The sequence below is a fragment of the Vigna angularis genome, chromosome 1 (assembly GCF_016808095.1).
Source record: "Vigna angularis cultivar LongXiaoDou No.4 chromosome 1, ASM1680809v1, whole genome shotgun sequence".
NCBI classification, from domain to species: Eukaryota; Viridiplantae; Streptophyta; class Magnoliopsida; order Fabales; family Fabaceae; genus Vigna; species Vigna angularis.
The window spans coordinates 64972121-64994974 of NC_068970.1; the positions used below are offsets into that span (position 1 = coordinate 64972121).

Genomic DNA, 22854 nt, shown 5'->3' on the forward strand with positions numbered 1-22854 from the left:
TTTTAAGAATAGTGATATATTGATATGTTAATGTGGCAAAAACATTCATTTAATAAGTCAAGTGTTATTAATTTTTAAAAATATACACTATAATGGCATGAAAATTCTAAATCTCGAATGAATGTTAAAAACTAAAATTGTGTCAAAATATTATTGTTTTGTTTTCAATAAAGAGAAAAGTAAAAAAAATAAGATAGTATCAAATAAATTTAAAAATTTTATATGTTTCAAAATATATTTTTCTCAATTATACCATAAATAAATAACTATGCATTATCTTTAAATTTAGATACTAAAAACAGATTTAATTTAATAAAGATAAAAAATTATATTTAAAAATATTAAACCTTTTAGAAAATATTATTTGAAATTCGTGAAAAATCTTTCCAAATAATTATCTAGAAAAATTAATGATTTCAAAATGCATAATTTATGTAATTAGGGTCTTTCAGCATAATGTTGAGGTATTGGGATAAAGGCGAAGGGTATTTTTGTCCTACGAAATAAACAACGGAGCCCAAAACAATATCGTACACTCGTTATAAATATCATGTCGGCAATGTGATATCCGCAATTACGCTTTCTATTTTTACAGTTGTAGTGTTGGGAAGTAGATTTAAATTACATCATTTAAAACAATCATTAAAATTGCGATTCACTTAAAGAAGAAAATATATTTTGTATCAAGTTAATTTTAGTTCATCAGCTTTATGTTGTGGACTTAAATTATTTATTTTTAATTAAATTAAATACTTTGAAAATTACCATTTATCACATGTATATATGTGCTTTCCAAAGCCCTCTTCATGGGTTAGTTAAAGACAAATTGTCATAATTTATGGCCCAATTAGGGTTAGTCAATTTAAACGAGAAATTATATGAAAAAATGGAATCCCAAATTATATATATATATATATATATATATATATATATATATTTATTTATTTATTTCAACAGCAAAAGTTAAGAACGAATGTCAAATTAAAAACTATGTTTCACGAAAACCAACATTCATTTTAAGTCTATAGTTGATGTGTTATGGTAGTCTAAGAACTACAATGGGTTATGTAGGAAATTTCTTTCTGCACTCCCATGTTTTCTTCTTACACCTCTATATTTTATAAAATTCCGATATACCCCTGTTGCAATTAATAGAAAAAAGTGTAAGATTTTGTGTTCTAATTATATTTCTGGACTGGACAACAGATTTGCATTCTGAAACAAGTGTTTCAGAATATATTTTCAGATATAGAAATAACTTTTAAAATACATATTTTTTAATATAATTTTGAGTTTAAAATATATTTTCAAATTTTGAAATATTTTTTAAAATAGTCATTTTAAAATATAAAAAATTCCAGAATTGGAAATTACTTCCTAATCAAGAAATACATCTTTTAAAATAGGTTAAAAAGATTCTCGTGTAAGAAATTACAGCATTGAAACAAGAACTATAATGAAGTGTGCTAAAGCAAAATTTAATGAAAGAATTTTTTCAGTCCTTACTTTAAAACCTACTCTACAGACATAAAGTTGTAAAAGTTATAGGTCATATTTGCTGTATCAAGTTTCATTAAGAACTAGAATGAAGCTAAGTGTACTAAAGCAAAATTTAATGAAAGAATTTTTTCAGTCCTTACTTTAAAGCCTACTCTACATACATAAAGTTGTAAAAGTTATAGGTCATATTAGATGTATCAAATTTCATTCCAGCTTTTGGTACAAGATCATAAAAACTAACATAATGTATTTCTTTTTCGAAGTTTATCAGTACTATAACTTCATAATACTTTAATCTGACTCCTCAGTTCTTATCAATTTATTGGAAACTTTCTCATACATCAAATTTAAATAAAAAGGGAAAAAAGTTGAAGTACATTGTCCAATAACAGTACCTATGATAGAGACACAACAGTGAGAATACAAAATGAAGATAGATAGATGGATCTTTAATTTAATATCGCTTTCATTGGAATTCAAGACCAAACACATATGAAAATGCACAAACAGTGAAATTATAAATACAAATCCAGAAGCTGCAAAGCTTAACACATGCATCAAGGTTGAAGAAATTGCACACATAACAGGTAATTCCTAAACAGAGCAATGAAAACAGAACATACAGAAATTTTATTTTCTTGTTTATAACAGGACTATTAGAGAAGAATTGGTACACAGGTTTTCTACCACAACTTCAACTTTTTTGAATTATTCATTTCAATAACTTCTAGTACTGTAACTTGGTTAACATTAAATAGAATTTGTTATATATCCTGAGATACCTGTTCTTCATACAAGTCATAAAAACAATGTAGTTTTTTTATAGATACATATATGGAATGCAAGAATGTGACTACCTTTTTTCATTTTTCTTTTTTCACATTTGCAATTCCATTTTGATTGCCTTGAAGATGATTTCAGAAAATTGTTACTGGAGGAAGCAACAAGTAAAGCAGGATCAGAAGACAGTGATTACACGAAAAGAGAGACTAAGAGTAATATTATTATGGCAGGAAAGTAATCAAGAACAAACAGGGCACAAGATCAAGCCATTTTCATTGCAATGGAGACACTTAACAACAAATACTCTTCCCCCTTCCTTAACAACACTCTTGCAACTGCCATTACAGTTGAAGCAAGGCAAGAACCTCATGTCCCCGCAACCCTCACAAACAGCACCAACCTTCTTCTTCGGCAACCCCTTAAGCAGTTCTCCGAGAATACCATCTTCGGCGACCTTCAGCATTTCCTCGGCGCCACCGATGTAGAGGCCCTTCACGAACACTCTCGGGGGAACCATCGCTTCTCTCTGCTTCCCCTTCAGCAACCCTTTCAGCTCCTCCCGGAACCCGCTGTCCATCGACACGTCACGCTCGCAGATAGCCACGCCCAAGGCCTCGAACGCCGCGCGCACCGCGTTGCACGCCTCGAACGTTTTCCGCACGCCGCGCAACGTCGTCGTGTAGATCACCACGCGGTTTTCCCCGCTCGGGGGACATATTCGCTCGAACCGGTTCGGTGGCGTTGGACCGGGTTTGGTGGGAGTGAGGAGGTTAGGGTTGGAGTTTTCTTTGGAAAAGCGGAAGCTTTCGGTGTCGAGACCGGACATGAGTTCCCATGAGTTTATGATCTCGGGTTCGGATCGGAAGGGTCTTGGTTCGGACCAAAGGGACTTGGGTTCGGAGTTTGGTTCGGAGGGGAAAAGAGAGGCTAGGGTGAAACGTGAAGGAGGTGTAGAAGGGGTGGTTGTGTGCGGTGGGTCGAGGGTGAGAAGGCCGTAGGTGGTGGAGGTGAGGGAGACGATGTGGTGGCCCAAGGCGGAGGAACCCAGTTGGGTGAATTCTTCGTCTCGGTTGAGAAGATTGGAAGAAACGCAACCCATCACTCTCTCTCTCTCTCTCTCTTCTCTCGGAGAATTTTGAATTTTGGTGGAATGAACTGAAACTGAAGAAAGTGAAGAAAAAGAAATGTTAGTGTAGTTTCTGCGTTTTGCAGTGATGATTGTTTATTCTTTTGAGCATTAAATTTTGTGTGCTTTTCTTCAATTTCGTTTCTTACTTTGTCGATTCAATTTTCAAACGCCGTGGGTCCCACCGAACTCGAGCGCTAAAAATTTGATGACATGACATGGGAAAAGGAGCTTTTCTTATTTAAACTCCTCGTTCCCTCCATTACATTTTTACTTATGATTCGTCGATAGAGTTTTAAATGCATAATTTGATTTCTTATTTTGGAAATGAAACAGACAATATAAACTTAGTAAAATTATATTTTTTTTCATAACCAGATTTAATTTATACAAAATAAATAATTCAAATGTGATAATTGAGATCAAATGATTAAACGACTAATTAAGGTCTAATAGTTAACTTGAATAATCAAATTAAAATATTAAGACTAAAATGTCCACATGAAAATTTAGGTTAAGAGGTTGGTATCGAATAATCAACCAAATAATTAAGGTCTAATGATCAATTAGATGGTTGAGATGATACTTGCTAACGTCTTTCACTAGTATATTGTTCATCATGTTTCTTATAATTATCATAGGTTAAAATAAATGTTTGTTTTGTCTCAAGATAAACGTCAAAATATTTCGGTGTGAGCCAGTTGAGTACTTCAATTCTCGAATAGTTTTGTTTTGTATCACTCTTCTCTCTTGTCTATTTTGTCTCAAAAATCTCTCATAAAATACCATTCCCACGATATTTGCAAAAGATATTTTAATACTAAAGTAAATAGGTAACTGAACTAAAAGATATTAAATACATTAATGCATGATTGAATAATACTGTAATCAGCATTAGTTAGTCGATTTATAATTATCGTTAATTAAGCGTTAATGTGATGTTTATTCTAAAATAAGTGAATTAGGAATAATCTATCTAGATGAGCCGTTCAATAAAAAAATATAAACTTTAAAATAACTTTTTTTCAGAATCAGATTAAATTTATACAAAATAAATATCGAATTCATGATTGAATTACTCAAACACACGAACATAATCCTTTGAAACATAACATGGATGGGCTGCATAGACCCTGCAAACGCAAATTAAAGAGTAAGTTATGTAAAATAACGCATCATGGTCGTGAAATAATAATCAAATAAGGACTTACGTCTTATTCATACGCTAAAAGCTGTCACAAATTTTCCTCAAACATAGCAACGTTAAACTAGAAAACAACCGTAAAATCCAAAATATATGATTCCTGGTTATTTAAAATACAATCCTATATAGTGTGACACAAAAACAATGCGCGGGAAGTTTAACTTGAGGCAGTTACACAGCAGCAACTTTCAACTTCTACAACCCTCTAATTTTCCGAAACCCCATTTGAAAGAGAAAGACTCCCACATTGTGAAATGCACCAAAGCCATCTCTACCCACATGCGCAATGGCCACTGCAACTTGGCTCTCCGAGTCTTCAACTCCATGCCGATTCGAAACTCTGTCTCTTACAACGCCATGATATCTGGGTACTTGAGGAACGCAGAGTTCTCACTTGCAAGGGACCTGTTTGATAGAATGCCCCACAAAGACTTGTTTTCCTGGAATCTAATGCTTACTGGCTACGTCAGGAACCGCAGACTCCGTGATGCTCGCGTGTTGTTTGATTCAATGCCCGAAAAGGATGTTGTTTCCTGGAATGCCATGCTGTCTGGGTATGTCCGGAGTGGGCACGCTGATGAGGCAAGGGAAGTTTTTGATGAGATGCCTCACAAGAATTCCATCTCGTGGAATGGGTTGCTTGCAGCATATGTTCGGAGTGGGAGACTCGAAGAGGCCAGTAACTTGTTTGAGTCCAGGTCAGACTGGGAATTGATTTCTTGGAATTGTTTGATGGGTGGGTATGTGAGGAGAAACATGTTAGGCGAAGCTAGGCTTCTTTTTTATCAAATGCCTATTAGGGATCTAGTTTCCTGGAATACCATGATTTCAGGTTATGCACAGGATGGAGATTTGTCGCAGGCTAGGAGATTGTTTGCGGAGTCTCCAGTAAGGGATGTTTTCACGTGGACAGCAATGGTGTATGCCTATGTGCAGAATGGAATGTTGGATGAAGCGAGGACAGTTTTCGATGAAATGCCACAGAGAATAGAGATGTCGTACAATACAATGATTGCTGGTTATGTACAATACAAGAGAGTGGACATGGCAAGAAAATTGTTTGAGGCGATGCCTTTTCCAAATATAGGTTCATGGAATATCATGATAAGCTGTTATTGTCAGGAGGGTGATGTAGCACAGGCAAGGAACTTGTTTGATAGGATGCCTGAGCATGATTCTGTATCTTGGGCAGCTATTATTGCTGGTTATGCTCAGAATGGTCACTATGAAGAAGCTATGAACATGCTTGTGGAGATGAAACGAGATGGAGAAGGTTTAAATAGATCTACCTTTTGTTGTGCGCTGAGCACATGTGCTGATATAGCTGCTTTGGAGTTAGGGAAACAAGTTCATGGACAAGTTGTGAAGACAGGGTATGAAAACGGCTGTTTAGTGGGGAATGCACTTGTTGGAATGTATTGTAAATGTGGCTGCATAGATGAAGCTTATGAAGTGTTTCAAGGAATACAACATAAAGATATCGTCTCATGGAACACAACGTTATCTGGTTATGCTAGGCATGGATTTGGCAGGCTGGCTTTAACAGTATTTGAGTCAATGATCACAGCAGGGGTTAAACCTGATGAGATTACCATGGTAAACATATTTTATGCACTTCTTGTGCATGGATAATTGTCCCTTATCTAATTGTTTTTTGCAAAAACTTGTTATTATCGTTTACTTTTCACTTAATTATTTTTAACTTACACATGTTTATAAATCAATTTTCTGATAAATTTACGGTTTAATACTTAATACAGTTTCAGCTAATTAATAGTTGCTTGGGTTGCTTCTTGTTTTGTATACAAATACGATGATCATAATCATAAAGAACTAGCAAATCAATTATGAATGAGTCGTTAATTTTAGTGTTTTATCTATAATGCACTAGCTTGCCTTTTGACCCTATTCTACAAGAAAAATCATTTCGCTTCTTCTTCTAATAATATTTCAGGTTGGCGTGCTATCAGCTTGCAGTCATAATGGCTTGACAGACAGGGGTACTGAATATTTTCATTCAATGGATAAGGATTATGGTGTAAAACCAAATTCAAAACATTATACTTGCATGATCGATCTTCTTGGTAGAGCAGGTCGTCTGGAAGAAGCACAGAACCTAATCAGAAACATGCCTTTCGAGCCAGATGTTGCAATATGGGGAGCTCTATTAGGTGCAAGCGGAATTCATGGCAATATGGAACTGAGTGAGAAGGCTGCTGAGATGGTTTTCAAGATGGAACCTAATAACTCGGCAACGTATGTTCTTCTTTCAAATTTATATGCAGCTTCAAAGAGATGGGTCGATGTTAGTAAAATTAGATTGAAAATGAGGGAAGTTGGTGTTCATAAAACACCAGGGTATAGTTGGGTTGAGATACATAACAAGATTCATACATTCACAGCTGGGGATTGTTTTCACCCAGAGAAACACAGAATATATGCCTTCTTAGAAGAGTTAGATTTAAAAATGAAACAAGAAGGGTATGTTCCTGCAACAAAATTGGTCTTGCACAATGTGGAAGAGGAGGAGAAGAAGCATATGCTAAAGTATCACAGTGAGAAATTAGCTGTAGCATTTGGAATTCTGACTATTCCGGCTGGTAGACCAATACGTGTCATGAAAAACTTGCGAGTCTGTGAAGACTGTCATAATGCCATCAAACACATCTCCAAGATTGTTGGAAGGTTGATAATCGTAAGGGATTCTCATCGATTTCACCACTTCAGTGAGGGTAATTGTTCTTGTGGGGATTATTGGTGACAGTATGAAATATGACGAAAATTAACCTAATTATAAGTATAAATTGTACCCTCCCTATTGAATAAATATAAAATATTTCCAACATATTTATAATTAATATATTATGATATAATAATTTATTGTTATATATTAAGATAGTATAAAATAATATTTGATATCTTTAAAATATTATAATATAATTATTGATGATCTAATACATGAATTATTATATTTGATTATATTCCAGTAATATAATATATTTAAATATATATGAATAATCATGCTATAAAAAATTTATAAATACATTATTTCATCAGAAAATTTTTAAATACACTCACTACTTAACTCAACATATATTATCATTATTCAGATATTTTTGCTAATATAACAGGTATTCTTTTAATGGAGAAATTTAAAAGAATTATGGATATACCATGGAAAAGTTCGATCCAAGAACTGGATGATCGAAGTCTTGTTTTCTAATTTTTATCAATTTTGAGTTGAAAAACAGAAAAGTTCTGAACAGATAAATGATCGGTATGTTGATACATGAACAAGTTGATGCATGGTGAAGACGAAGCATAATAGCTGGGCTAGGTAGTTAGTATGGTAGCTCATGAAGACTTTCAATACAATGCACACCAACTATACCTATGTTGTGAGGCACTTGCGTATGTGTAATTCACGTTATCTTTCTACGAATAGTTTTAGGAGTAAAAGACGAAGCAGAAGCAGCAAGTCTTCATCCATCACCACCAACTCCGTCAAAGTCAAAGACCCTGCGATTTTCACATGGAACAAGGCCATATCTTCCCACATGCGCAATGGTCGCTGCGACTCTGCTCTCGGAGTCTTCAACTCCATGCCTTGCCGCAGCTCTGTCTCCTACAACGCCATGATATCTGGGTACTTGAGGAACGCAAAGTTCTCCCTCGCAAGGGAACTGTTTGATAAAATGCCTGAGAGGGACTTGTTTTCCTGGAACGTTATGCTCACTGGATATGTCAGGAACCGCAGGCTCGGAGAAGCTCGCAAGTTGTTTGACCTTATGCCTGAAAAGGATGTTTGTTCCTGGAATGCCATGTTGTCTGGGTATGCCCAGAATGGGTTTGTTGATGAGGCAAGGGAGGTTTTTAATAGGATGCCTCATAGGAATTCAATCTCCTGGAATGGGCTGCTTGCAGCTTATGTTCACAACGGGAGACTTGAGGAGGCACGGCAATTGTTTGAGTCCCAATCGAACTGGGAATTGATTTCTTGGAATTGTTTGATGGGTGGGTATGTGAAGAGAAACATGTTGGGTGATGCTAGGCTGATTTTTGACCAAATGCCTGTTAGGGATGCCATCTCCTGGAACACTATGATTTCTGGTTATGCCCAGGTTGGAGATTTGTCTCAGGCTAAGAGGTTGTTCCATGCATCTCCGGTGCGGGACGTGTTCACGTGGACGGCAATGGTTTCTGGATATGTGCAGAACGGAATGTTGGATGAAGCAAGAAAGTATTTTGATGAGATGCCTGTAAAAAATGAAATTTCATACAATGCTATGCTTGCGGGATATGTGCAAGACAAGAAAATGGACATTGCAAGGCAGTTGTTTGAGGCAATGCCTTGTCGGAATATAAGTTCATGGAATACCATGATTACTGGCTATTGTCAGAATGGTTGTATAACTCAAGCTAAAAAATTGTTTGACGTGATGCCTCAGCGTGATTGTGTATCTTGGGCTGCTATCATTACTGGCTATGCTCAGAATGAACACTTTGAGGAGGCTCTTAACATGTTTGTGGAGATGAAACGAGATGGGGAAAATTCCAATAGGTCTACCTTTAGTTGTGCTTTGAGCACATGTGCTGATATTGCTGCCTTGGAGTTAGGGAAACAAGTTCATGGGCAGGTGGTGAAGGCAGGATTTGAGACTGGGTGTTTTGTGGGAAATGCGCTTCTTGGGATGTATTTTAAATGTGGCAGCACAGATGAAGCTAATAATGTGTTTGAAGGAATAGAGGAGAAAGATGTCGTCTCTTGGAACACAATGATAGCTGGTTATGCTAGGCATGGATTTGGTGGACAGGCTTTAATATTATTCGAATCAATGAAGAAAACAGGTGTTAAACCTGATGAGATTACAATGGTATGCATTCTATACATTTCATAAGCATTTAGATTTTTCATTTACAGCTTGTTGTTTGCATCTGTTTCTGTCGATTTTTCCAGTTGGGTGGAAATTTGAACGGGTACCATCAGCACTTCGTATTTTATCCAGTTTAGTTTCTAGGAGGTATAAGCTTGGAAAGTTTGAATCGGAAAGGTTTAGGCCGGAATTAGATTGGGCATTGGGAAGACTTCGAATTCCCTTGGACCTTTCGTTTTTCTATTTGCTTGTACAGAATCTCTCATACTCCAGACCCTGCTATCTCTCTTGATACGGAATTAATCTTGTTTGTTTCTATAAATCAGTAATGTCATGCCTTCGCTAACCCTTTTCTATTTTCTAACTTTCTGTTTATTCTTCTTCTAATTATGTTTCAGGTGGGTGTTTTATCTGCATGTAGTCATTCTGGCTTGATAGACAGGGGAACTGAATACTTTTATACAATGAATAGGGATTACAATGTAACACCAAGTTCAAAACATTATACTTGCATGATTGATCTTCTTGGAAGAGCTGGCCGCCTGGAAGAAGCAGAGAACTTAATGAGAAAAATGCCTTTTGAGCCCGGTGCTGCATCATGGGGAGCTCTATTAGGGGCAAGCCGGATTCATGGTAATATTGAACTGGGTGAGAAGGCTGCTGAGATGGTTTTTAAGATGGAACCTCACAACTCAGGGATGTATGTCCTTCTTTCAAATCTATATGCGGCTTCTGGTAGGTGGGTTGATGTTGGCAAGATGAGATCAAGAATGAAGGAAGTTGGCGTGCAGAAGGTAACTGGGTATAGTTGGGTTGAGGTACAAAACAAGATTCATACGTTCGCAGTTGGGGATTGTTTCCACCCAGAAAAGGATAGAATATATGCCTTCTTAGAAGAGCTAGATTTGAAAATGAGGCGCGAGGGGTATGTTTCTTCAACAAAATTGGTTTTGCATGATGTGGAAGAGGAAGAAAAGGAGCACATGCTCAGATATCACAGTGAGAAATTGGCTGTAGCATTTGGAATCCTGACTATTCCTGCTGGCAGACCAATACGAGTCATAAAAAACTTACGAGTTTGTCAAGACTGTCACAATGCCATCAAACACATATCCAAGATCGTTGGAAGATTGATTATCTTAAGGGATTCTAACCGGTTTCACCACTTCAATGATGGTGTTTGTTCCTGTGGGGATTATTGGTAAAAATGGACAGATATGGTGAAAATTAACTTAAAGAATAGATATACTCTTTGGACGTATTTATGTGATTGAAGAAGTGCTGAAGCAATGTGAAGCACATTTATGTCTGTCTTGATCCACCCGAATGCATAAAATTGACAAGGGTGATCAGATAATCTGAATTATAAGGGCCTTACTCAGAATCACAAAGTATGATCATCTGATGGAAGTTGGAATGTGGCAGTTAGAATTATATCCCAGAAAAGTTAATCAAATTGCATGACATCCAAAGAATAAATGGAAGAGTAAGCTGAATGCAGTTAACAGAATTATTTGGCAACGTGGGGATATACTGGTACCCGATAAATCTCAACCCCCAACTAGCATGATATCAGCTACCAACTGACATTATTGACGTACGCTGAATGCAGTTCACAGTATTCTCTTGACCTTAATGACGTCACCTCTTGGCTGCTAAGGAGTTAAGAGGTGGGACATGAAGGAAGAGTGATAATAAGTTAACTTTCAATCTATCCTCAAAACACTACTCAATTCTTATTTGTATTTATTTATACAATACAATTTTTAAGTATACAATTAGTTTTTGTTATACTCTTTTGTACTTGCTTTTCATGCACTTATTATAAAATCTGATGATAAATTATTCAAATGTTGAAAGATTTTTGTAAAAGTAGAATTATTGAAATATTATCAGCATGCTTTGAATGGAATCTTATAGCGTGATCTACTTGAGTTTTCGACCAATCATGGTCCATTTTAATTGGTCAATTGACTAATTTTAATATTTATTTATCACAGAATTTCACGAATAATTAATGATGATAAATTGCATGCCTATCTAGACCATTGTTAGATGAAGTGGATCCTTCGGTTGCTTGTCTTCCCTTTCAATCCCAAGTGATGATTTGACCCTTGATGGATAAGAAACATCGCAATGGTTGCAATGGATGTAATGTAATCTATTTTACTCTAATTATTACAGAGGACCTACACAACTTGCCACTTGAAATGTTAGCCCAATAAAGTGCAAGCAATAGGCCTAAATTATTAGGCAAACAGTTAATATCTTTAATCAAAGTTAACAAACTTCAACTGCAACCCTACAGTAAACTGCAGAGTTTTCTTTCTTTCTAACATTATTTCCTTTCGATCTGTTTCAAATTTATAGGATAAAACATGAGTGAGTAGTATACATTGCGTTTGCCGTACACAATAAATAAATGGTTACAACAGTAACACAAACAAAATGGCATTTGATGACTAACGAGCTGAGTCCTAAAGCGAGCTTCTTCTAGCACTAACAGTGCTTCAAACCACCATCACCACCTCTCTCTCATTGTGCAAAGAATCAGAGTATGGAAGAAGGTACGAAGCAACACCAAAATCAAAATCAAGCATGGAGGGCAGCAACATCTGTCACATCATCCATCGTCTCATCATTTATCTCCTTAATTGCTTCTTGCTAATGCAAAACAAATACACAATTAAATCAATATATTTTATTAACAACACAAATTGCAACCAATTATTCCATATATTTTATTAACAACACAAATTGCAACCAATTATTCCATATATTTCAAAAACTATAACTATGAGGAAACCATTGAAGTCCAAAACCATAAGGTTCCAATTCTAAAGTGAAGAATTTGGTCACATGTGTGTGGTTACTAAAGAGTGGTTAGAATCTCATGTTTTTAAACCATATAACAATTTCTCTTTTAATAAAGTCATGCACTTGTGAAAAGATAGAGTAAGAAACTACCTCTGGATCTTTATTTTGTTTCACAACTACACACTTAGAAGCACTAATACTCGCACTTTTTAACAAGCTACGCGCACTGTAGTTTGATCTGGAGGTTCCATTTTGAGAACCTGTCGCATCAGACCCTGGAGGACTCTGTAGATTTGTTTCACTTGGATTTTCAATATCGTTGTGTTGTTTACTTTCATCCTTGGGAGCACAAACTCTCTCTCTGCATAAAGTGAAATTGCATATAACTCTCACAGTACCATAGAAAAGGTTCACAGACTTGTCTGCCAAACTCATCTTAGAACAGACACTAATAAACTGGACCTAAGATTAAAATCCATGAGTAATAACAAATATGAAACCAATGAAATCTCCAAAAGAACAAGACAAAGACTGTTTAATGTGCAAGTTGACAATCCAGCATTTGAACATGTTGGACAAGTTTGAACCAAATATTTAACCAAGACTTGCCTAGGTAAGGAGGCATGCTGTCTCTGCAATGGAGTGCTTCGTTCACCATTCCCATAATGCTCCTCAAGATGTGCAAACTGTCTCTTGAACCGATCAACCCCACTATGCAAAAAGATAACATAAAATTACCAACTAATTACCAAAACAATGACAGCTAACTTCAAAGAACCTCACATTCCATGTTAGAGTTCTTAGATGACATGCAGAACGTAAATGGAAAACTAGCCGTCAGAAATGTTTTATTCAGTACAAAATTTAACTCTAAGAATTAGCATTAACAACATTATATTCAAAAGGAATGAGATTTTGGAAGTATTTGCCAAAAAGTAAAATCGCAGCAACAACAACAATGCAAGGAAGGGTTCCTGTCAACAGTTATAAAAGGTGTTGGTAAACGTTATACAGTAAAAGTTTGCTTAGTATCTTATTTAATATTGAAGAACTACTGTTTGTCCCTTGTGACAGAACTATAAACAGTGCTTTGGATATTAATTGTAGCACATCTACCTTGGATACATGAAGCTAGTTTGATCTCCACCACGAATATGCTCTTGCAGCATTTGGGGATGGTACTCCAAAATCTGTTCACTTGAAAAATTTAAAGAATTATTATCACAGGACAAAAAAAAGAGTAGAACACAATTGATTGAAGCAGGAGTTATATAAATGTTCTACGATCATACCTCTCGATAAATCAACTCTCTGACATCATCTTTGGTCAATTTCCTTCTCTCAAATTCAAACTCAAGTTTTGAAATGGGTAGAGTGCATGGTTCACGGTCTATGTTCGCCAAACCAATGAAGTAAGGATCAGCTAGTGCCTGGTATCACAAGCATAAGAGAAATAATGAAATATCGTCATAGGTGATTATCAATGAAATTTCCCCTTTGGGATAGGAGACCAACCTCTTCAGCTGATGGACGGTCTTTAGGATCAAATGCAAGTAGCCGTTCCAGTAACCGGAGAGCCAATGGATCTGCATTTGGAAATTTGTGGGATAGTGGAATTGGTTGCTTTTTTCTCATGCTGTTGAGATACCTTTTGGCCTTTTCATTTCGAATCTGCAAAATTAAGATTAAAAGTTTATATACTTAGAGAATATTGTATACAGTGGAGAAAGCCATAAACCATGTCACAACACAAGTCTGCTCTATTGATTTCAGAAAACTTCAAATTAGATTTTTATATACTAACCCTAGCAATGGACTCTGGAGGAGGAGTGCCAAGCAAATCAGTCATGAGATCCAATTGGTGCACAACATTTTTTCCAGGAAACAATGGCTTCCCAGTGAGCATTTCTGCAAATATGCATCCAATGCTCCATATATCAATTGCAGGAGTGTACTGCAAAAGACAAGAATTTTATAATTGGAAGCTTATTTCAACACACCAAGCATATTCAATAGCTTATATTGCATACTACCCAAGAAAATATGTTGTTAAAAGAAAATTAGAAGCTTGCCTTGGAAAAAAAAGAACCACATAATTCCGGTGCACGGTACCACCGAGTTGCAACATAATCCTTATTCAAAGTAGAAAAAATAAGTCAGCCACAGGTTTGGGGAGAAACCTAAATTGCAACTTACAATTTCCACCACACTTAAAAGTCAGAAAGAACATAATTGATAAATGTAACAGTTCAACATGGCCACACAATGGTGTGCTACTCACAGTCCAGAATATAGCTGATGGAGCATCATTGAATGAAACTCGAGCAAGCCCAAAATCGCATATTTTTAGTTTGCAGTCAGCGTTAGCAAGAATATTTTTTGGCTTCAGATCACGATGAAACACGTTTGCTGCAAGAAAACGCTACGCTAGTTTAAAATCACTATCTGAAAAAAGTAAGTAAGCCAGTTCTAACAAGGATATGATACCTGTATGAATATATTTCAGGCCCCTTAGAAGTTGGTACAAGAAAAATTGATGGTGCTCGGGGGTAAGATCATCATTGGCCTTGATTACTTGATGAAGATCAGATTCCATCAACTCAAACACTACATAGATATCCCTGAACTCTCTCCGGGAAGGAGGAAGCATAATATGCTTAATTTCCACAATATCAGGATGTCTAAGCAACCGCAAGAGCTTAATTTCTCTAAGGATCCGTGTGGCATCGGATACATGCTCAAAAACATCACTAATTTTCTTGATTGCAACCCTTTCACCCGTGTGAGTATCAACGGCAGAACCCACAACACCATAACTTCCTTTTCCAACAACCTCTTGGATCTGGTATTGACTCGCCTCTCCATACTCAGTAAAAAACTCTGACTCTGGAGCACCCTGATTGATAACCATAAACCATAAGAAACATAACTTGAAGACTATAACTTATTAAACGTGCGAAATACAGAAAAAATTCATCAAGAAAGAACACAATATTCACACAAACTAACAATGTCATGAAATTCGGTACTTTATCTCCATAAGCAGAACCCAAACCACACAACTATTTTTTTATTTATTTCGCACGGGTTTCCTGCATCCAGGAAATCTTGTCCCGATAATATCACATGTTAAACGTGGATATTTCTTTCTCAACAGGGATTCAAATCTTGTCTCATCTTGATCCAAGAAATCAATCATTTTTGGTTCGTACACCCTCATCTAGCCAGTACTATAAGAAAAGTGGCCCGGAAAGGAATTAATCAATATCATGCCAAACTATGCCTCACCTCTTTTGCATCAGGTAATTACTGAAATCCTGTCAGAGAGAGAGAAAGAAAGACAAAAGGGTACAACCAAATTGATCCGGCAAACGTTAAGACAAAAACAGCGATCACACAAGAAGATAAAGGGGTGGATTGCGAAAAAATAAAAAGCGAAACTTGAGCAGTACCCAACAGAAGAAGTGAAACAGAAAACGAAAAGACAAGAGAAAAAAGATGGCACTAAGAAAAAAGAGGAGATGGGGGCGATGAAAAAGAGAACCTTTTTGTGATGATCCATAGAAGAGGGTCTGAAAGGGATTTGTGCGGGAACTTTGATGGGCTTCAAGGTAGAGAAATCGAAATCAGGGTCAACAAGGTGGTCGTGGTTGGGAATGGAAGCCAACTGCGCGCGCAAATCTCTCACGTAGACGCGGCTATTGTTGGCATTGTTTTGATTTTCAGCAGAGCTAGAAGCGCGTCGTTGAAACAATCTTCGAATCCCTTCCACGAGCGTTCCTCCACCACCCATGTATCTCAGTACATAGATTATTACCACTACACTCTTTCTTTGATCGCCTTTGACTCAATGCAACGCCCCCCACACACTCTCCTCTATGCTTTTCTCCTTCTCTCTGCTTCTCCAACTCCTCCCCACCAAACCAACCCCCTTTTATTTATTATTTTTTATTATTATCTCTGCTACGTTTTTTAATCTCATTGTTCAACGCCCCTGCTTTACTTTTTCGCTTTATCTCCCTCCTCTCTTTTTTTTCGAAAATGTACTTTATTATTATTATTTATTCATTTATCTTTTTTCTCTCTTTTTCTATCATCAGCGTTCACACACCCACTATGATTGGCCGGTGCAATACATAACAGAGAGAAAGATCACAGCTTTTGCTTCGGACAGACATGTAAGATAATTAAGCGTATGCTATCTTCGACAGACAGAGATCATAGGAGTGTCTTACATGGTTTTGGCATGTGTGTTAACGTGGTAATTACTTGCTTGCCTTTGAGAACAAGGATGAATGTTGCAATGACGTGACGTGTGAATGAGGTGTTAGGGACAAAGGATTAGGATTCCCACTTGGATTTTGTTCACAAATTGATTATTGCATATTCCGATCTTTCTTAATCATTGTTAGCCAAAATTTTGTTTTACATTCTGCTAATTAAGAAGATAATAAATACTAAAATAATGGAATGTTTAGAATTATAATAAAAATATGCTACTAATGTTAAACATTTTATCTTTTAATAAAAGTTGTTTCTAGTTTCTATATATATATATATATATATATATATGAGTTAATTACTTATTAATCAATAATTTTTTTTACTGAATGTCATTAAAATAATTTAATTAAAAAATACAAAACATAATTATTTTAGTATATTAGTATGTTAAAATACAAATAAATTACATGTTATATATATATATATATATATATATATTACTAAATCACAGCTATAATATATATTAAATTAAAATAAAAAGAATGTCAAAGAGAGGATAAAATTTAAATAATAAAAGAATGCATTAGGTGACCATATAACATGATTGACAGGTAGTGTTTGGTATAAAAATTGAATAAATGAAGTTATTTTATTGGACACATTTCTGATAAGTCCAATCCAATTTTGAAAGGAATTGCCATAAAGATTCATAAAGCACATTTACCCACATGAAACTGAATGATTTTTTTTTTTCAAAATAAATTAAGGTTTTATGTTATTTAATCTAGATGTAGATGATGAATGATTATCTTACCTAAAATTTTGTATTTTTTCTTTTTTATCTTAATAAAAATTTATGTGATTGAAAATTATTAATGAAGCTCAAGACGTTAATTAATCGAAAAAAATTTACATATTAAATATTAATACCATTTTAAATTAATATTTGAATTAGATACTTAAATATTAACAAAATAGCAATATTTTGGGCCATTTATGTTTTATGTTTTACTATTAATAATTAATACATTAATTAACAATATTTCATACAATTTGGTAATAGATACAAAATTATACAAGAAAATAACTTAAATCTATAATTTATCTGTTAAAGTTACATGGAAATAAACACATTTTTAGATACTTAATTAATTATGATTTTAATAAAGAAGCGTTATTTTAACGAAGGATTTGTGTGATTAACTAATGGTTAGTCTAAATGAGATAACGGTGATTTATTTTATATTTTTATATAGTCACCCAACAAACATAATTAAATCTGAAAAATTAGACTAATAATTTTTTAAATTTTTACTATAAAATAATTATTAAACCGTTTTTTCTTCTCGTGTTGATAGGAAAATATTAAAATATCTTCTGCCACCACTGCACTGCATTATTATCAATAGCTATTTATAGAGAGTATTTTCTATGGGACAGTTGTATTTTAACTTCACAATGTTATTATCATTTCACACTATCTATTATTATTATGTATTTATTTTTCAAAAATATAAAAATCAACTTTTGAAAAAAATGTTTTATTCTTGTAAAATTTATTAAAAAAATATTTTATTCTTGTAAAATTAACTTTTATCTGTTAAGAAAATTCTGAAAAATATTATGTATTATTTTAAAAGTTTTTTTAAGGTTGTTTTTTGCACACCCCGTATCTTTCATCTCCACTCCTGTACAATTCTTCAGCCCAATGTTAAACTTCTTCCAAGCCAGAAAAATATTTTTTTTAAATACACAAGCCAAAAATATAGGAAATATAAGAAGAAATCCCAAATGAAGTCCAAATATGAAATTTTAATCAAATTATCAAATTTAACCATTATCAATTGTAAGAAAATACTAAACAATGAATAAAATAGTATGGTATGTGAATGCTGTCATCTCACCCATGCATAAAAAAAGTAATAAACTAATAAGCCAAGAGATGAAAATTTTATATGTTAACCAAATTAAAATTTAAAAACAATTGTTATTTAAGATCATGGAAAAAAAAAAGTTCACATTTTATACATTTGGTGTAAATTTACACTCTAATGAATCTTCAGTATTGTTCTCTTTGCATATAGAGTTTTTGTTCACATAAATACTACATAATTCACAATCACATTGATTATAAATACAGAAAAATTGTTGTAATAACAAATTTTTATAATTTTATTTGTGTGTCAAAGTTGTTGTGCATGGAAAGATTACACACTTTACAATCACAGAATGATTACAAATTTTAAAAAAATGGTGTAAATTTATACTTAAGCTAGTATTTACTTTCTTTATTAATGTGTATAGTTGAAATTTTCATTTTTGATGTAATTTCACACTTTAACCAATCAGTTTTTGTACTTTTCTCTCTGACATTTACTACTATGTAAAAAATTATAATATTGAGGGTGTAATTTTTTGTACTTAATAACACAATAATGCAAACACCATGTTTAATTTTATTTATTTGATCTTTTTTAAGAGACAATTGATATTACATATAATAATATTTCTTTCAACAATTATCCACTAAAAAGCATACTCATTAATAAACAAACTCATTAATAATGACTTCACTCACTTAATTTCCATAGTAAGATAATCATGCAACTTACATTTTTTTTTTACAATTATTCTTCTAAGAATTAAACTTATAGTCTTACTCTAAAAATGATACACATTATTAGATATAAGATAACAAAATACAAACTTGACTAAAGTTAAAAAAAACAAGAAAAAAAACAATAAATAACAATATAAGACTGTTATTAATATCCACACACCTCTGAAAATATTTAACTACATTATAATAGATATGAAATAAATTCAAAATCAATATATAACTTATGCACATTTGTAAAAAGATAACTTAATTTAGAAAATTGTATCAAATTTTGAAAAATCTTGTCATTAATAAGAAAAGGACTTGTCCTAAACAAGGTTTATAATAAGAAAATGGATAAATTAATGGTAATACATTATTTATTTCTAATAAATTTTATTTTAAATATAATTGGATAAATAGGGTGAAACACATAATCAAGTTTAGCGGTAAATTCAAGACGGGACCAATATCACTCAGCAGATCTAAAGTGGAAGTAAAAAGTGCTGTAAGAAACTAATTTAAAAGCTTGTAGAAGAAATCAACGGATAGAAGAATGTCGATCTAAAAAAATCAAGGGTGGAGAATGCTCGAATGTTGACATAAGGTGGTTTAGGACTCTATGCAGACAGCATTGAGCCAGTGAGTCTCTGTTTCACAAAAACGCATCTATCAAATGACCTAACTCCTCTCATTTCTCATATCTATTTCTCTCTCATAAATCTATTTCTCTCCCTCCCTCCATGGACCCAACTTCCGACACTCCGCCTCCGCCTACCGCCGTCCCCTTCACGGCGGAACTCAACAACCACGTCCCCACCACGACTGAGGTTAACTCCATTCCCAACCACCCGCCTTATGACGAGGTAACTTTACCGGTTAATCTGAATATGTTTATTTGTTTTGGTGAAATTGACAGACACTAACATGGGACTCACAACTGTGTGATGTTGTCTCAGATGATATACACAGCTATTGGAGCTCTCAAAGAGAAAAATGGGTCGAGCAAGCGTGCCATAGGAAAGTACATCCAGCAAGTGTACAAGAACCTTCCTACCACTCACTCTGCTCTTCTCACTCATCACCTCAACCGTTTGAGATCAGTTAACCTTCTTGTCATGGTCAAAAAATCCTATAAGCTCCCTGGATCTGATAATACTCCACCGTCTCCTCCCTCTCAAGTTCAAAAGACCCGTGGCAGGCCTCCCAAACTGAAACCCCAGCCCACTGCCGACCCTGTCTGGGCTTCTCTTGGCCTGTCCGATGACCCTACTCCTGCTTCTGCTCCTCAATCCGAGAAAAGAGGTCCGGGTCGTCCCAGAAAGATTCTAGGCGTGAGCCCGGGCTCCACAACTTCGCCTGCTCGAAGGGGCCGCCCACCGGGCTCTTCTGGGAAATCTAAGGTGTCAAGGAGGGTCGGGCGTCCTCCCAAGCCCAAATCGGTCTCGGGGATCTCCAGCGGGCTCAAACGACGGGGCCGCCCGCCTAAAGCCAAATCAAACATCTCTGTAATTCCCTTTGCAGCTCCCGTTGCTCCTGGTCAGCCCACTGTACAGCCCATGATTCCAGCCCCTTCTGTGCCCAATGGGTTCCCCAGGCCCAGAGGACGTCCCAGAAAGATTGTTCCTGCCGGTGGTGCTACACTGCTCACTCTCACCGCTGACGGTGGTGTAGGTGCAGCCCGAGGCCGCGGACGGCCACGCGGAGTCTTTTCTGTGGTTAGGGCCGGTAGGCTCCAGAAGCTCGCAGTTGGAAGGGCTCAGAATCCTGCAAGAAGGCCGGTGGGCCGCCCTAAAGTAATATCATTTTTGTTTCTTAATATCAGCTCTTGAAGTTCTTGTTTTTTTTTATGGCATGACACCTATATGTTTTTCTCATCTTTCCAAGAGAAGCATAGATGCATTTACAGCTTATTTATAGTTATGATTATTTTGGGGTGTGTGATACTTTAAGTACTGACTAGATTGAATATTGAATGCCTAAGTTAATTGAAATAACTATTTTTGTAAACAATTACTTGTGGATGAAAATGTAGAGGAAAATATATTGTTTTAATGTGTGATTTTGCAACAAAGATTCTGGGCTATTTTTGTATATGCATTTTATATTAATCAAGCAGAGAGGAAAAAATTATCTCTATTGCTTTGAATTTTATCCTTTTTTTGCCTAACTGGTAACCATTTGAATATAAAACATGCTTTCCTTTTTTCACAATTCATATAGTATTTTTGTTGTTGTTTGAGGGTGTACGTGTACGAAATAGATTAGGAGGATCGAATGTGAGCATGTTTGTCTTGTAATGCGTTCGTCTAAGTGGTCCGTACGAGTTTCGATGTCGTTTGTTTTGATTAGAATTGCCATGCAAAAGGTAATTTTCTTTTATTATAATGACATCTTTCTGAAGTGATATTTGAAGCTTTTTATTCCCATCAGAGTTGCCTTCTGCAGTAAATGGAGAATGTGCATGTTACTTTTGCTGACTATTTATTTTAGATTTTGGTGAAGTTAATTTTGAACTTGGACATGATTGACACGTGTACTTTAAATGTGAATAGAAATTGATTTTATTTTATTTTTAGAACAAAATTAGTAATTTTAGTGAATTTTTAAAAAATTGCTTTTCAAAATATAATCATGTGAATAAATTCTTTTAACAGTAAATCTTCTAAAACTAGTTTTTCTAAAATACTAGTTGAATGAAGCCTTTGTGGATTGATATAACATTACAGTATCATTCTTCTATTATGGGGGAGGTGGACTTTGGATTGGAGATTGAAAATATCTGGATTATTTAATATAGAATATAGTAACATGTTTGAGATTTTTAATTATCTTTTGTTCTTATATTCTGAAAAAAAATTCTTTTTTTGAATTTAAGTTACATATCTTTTCTCGCTTAGATCAGCTATACCTAATAGTGAAAATTGTTCTTGAGTTGCTTCATTGCCTGTGAAACAGGGATCAACTGCTGCTGCAATCAGTGCACATAAGACTGCTAATGAAGATCTAAGGAAGAAGCTTGAACACTTTGTGAGTTGAAACTGTCTTCCATTTCAATGTTGAATTGTTTATCATATTTTTTATAGGAATTATATTTCATACCTCTCTGGTGTTTAATTTACAGCAAGCCAAAGTGAAGGAATCTCTTGGCATGCTTAAACCGTACTTCAACCATGAAAGTCCAGTCACTGCAATTGCTGCAATTCAAGAGCTGGAAGTGCTGTCAACTTTGGATCTTAAGGCAGCATTGAGGGATGAGACTCAGCAACAGCCAGAGCCACTGCCACTGCCGCAGACACAGGTTTATGAACAGCAATATCCCCCACAGGTGCCGCAACAGCCACAGCTGCAGGAATTTTTTCAAACACATGCATCAGCTCAAAGCGAGGCTTGAATTTGATGGAGAACTTGTACAAGTGTTTTTAACTAGGCACAAGACGTGAAAGACGTGTAAAGGGTGTAGGAAGTAGCAGAAAAACTGATTTCTCTGAGACTGGAATGACTGCATTTTAGTTTGTTTTCTCTAGTTTGACCTATGAAGCATAACTAGCAGCGGGTACTGATGATTCTGTTGTTATTTAAACTTGTTTTTCGACTTTTACAGTTTCATTTAGTCACATTAATTTGTGTTTTGACGCCTTTTAATTGTTATTCTCCCTGTCTACTGCTTCGATGCTTGCTATTTCTCATTCTGGAGTACTTATGTTGTGTGAACTTTTAGCAGTTA

The 22854-nt window shown here is 35.0% G+C and overlaps 5 protein-coding genes across 6 annotated transcripts; 3 read left to right on the top strand and 2 right to left on the bottom strand.

Annotated features, from left to right (window-relative positions):
* Window positions 1-2107: 2107 nt before the first annotated feature.
* LOC108333515 (uncharacterized protein At5g39865) lies at window positions 2108-3510 on the bottom strand. Its single transcript, XM_017568980.2, has one exon. It carries the CDS (start codon window positions 3380-3382, stop codon window positions 2522-2524), a length of 861 nt encoding a protein of 286 aa, XP_017424469.2. The 5' UTR covers window positions 3383-3510; the 3' UTR covers window positions 2108-2521.
* A 1085-nt stretch (window positions 3511-4595) lies between these two features.
* On the top strand, window positions 4596-7449 carry LOC108333313 (pentatricopeptide repeat-containing protein At4g02750). The gene is made up of 2 exons (XM_017568720.2): window positions 4596-6209; window positions 6568-7449. Exons 1-2 carry the CDS (start codon window positions 4758-4760, stop codon window positions 7372-7374), a joined length of 2259 nt encoding a protein of 752 aa, XP_017424209.1. The 5' UTR covers window positions 4596-4757; the 3' UTR covers window positions 7375-7449.
* A 237-nt stretch (window positions 7450-7686) lies between these two features.
* LOC108332514 (pentatricopeptide repeat-containing protein At4g02750) lies at window positions 7687-11296 on the top strand. Its single transcript, XM_017567812.2, has 2 exons — window positions 7687-9487; window positions 9886-11296. The coding sequence occupies exons 1-2, from the start codon at window positions 7970-7972 to the stop codon at window positions 10690-10692; spliced, it is 2325 nt and encodes a 774-aa protein (XP_017423301.2). The 5' UTR covers window positions 7687-7969; the 3' UTR covers window positions 10693-11296.
* A 428-nt stretch (window positions 11297-11724) lies between these two features.
* On the bottom strand, window positions 11725-16511 carry LOC108334367 (mitogen-activated protein kinase 9). 2 transcript variants are annotated; one of them, XM_052876404.1, is made up of 11 exons: window positions 15849-16511; window positions 14792-15200; window positions 14586-14713; window positions 14377-14436; window positions 14109-14258; window positions 13820-13975; window positions 13597-13734; window positions 13421-13494; window positions 12914-13015; window positions 12455-12665; window positions 11725-12102 (listed from the first exon to the last, which is right to left on the bottom strand). In XM_052876404.1, the coding sequence occupies exons 1-11, from the start codon at window positions 16095-16097 to the stop codon at window positions 11998-12000; spliced, it is 1782 nt and encodes a 593-aa protein (XP_052732364.1). In that variant the 5' UTR covers window positions 16098-16511; the 3' UTR covers window positions 11725-11997. The 2 variants fall into 2 exon arrangements, with proteins under 2 accessions (XP_052732364.1, XP_052732369.1); XM_052876409.1 differs by having other exon boundaries at window positions 11725-12151; window positions 15849-16509.
* Window positions 16512-19705: 3194 nt separating this feature from the next.
* On the top strand, window positions 19706-22778 carry LOC108334309 (uncharacterized). Its single transcript, XM_017570080.2, has 4 exons — window positions 19706-19993; window positions 20087-20923; window positions 22086-22157; window positions 22252-22778. Exons 1-4 carry the CDS (start codon window positions 19871-19873, stop codon window positions 22519-22521), a joined length of 1302 nt encoding a protein of 433 aa, XP_017425569.1. The 5' UTR covers window positions 19706-19870; the 3' UTR covers window positions 22522-22778.
* Window positions 22779-22854: the final 76 nt, after the last annotated feature.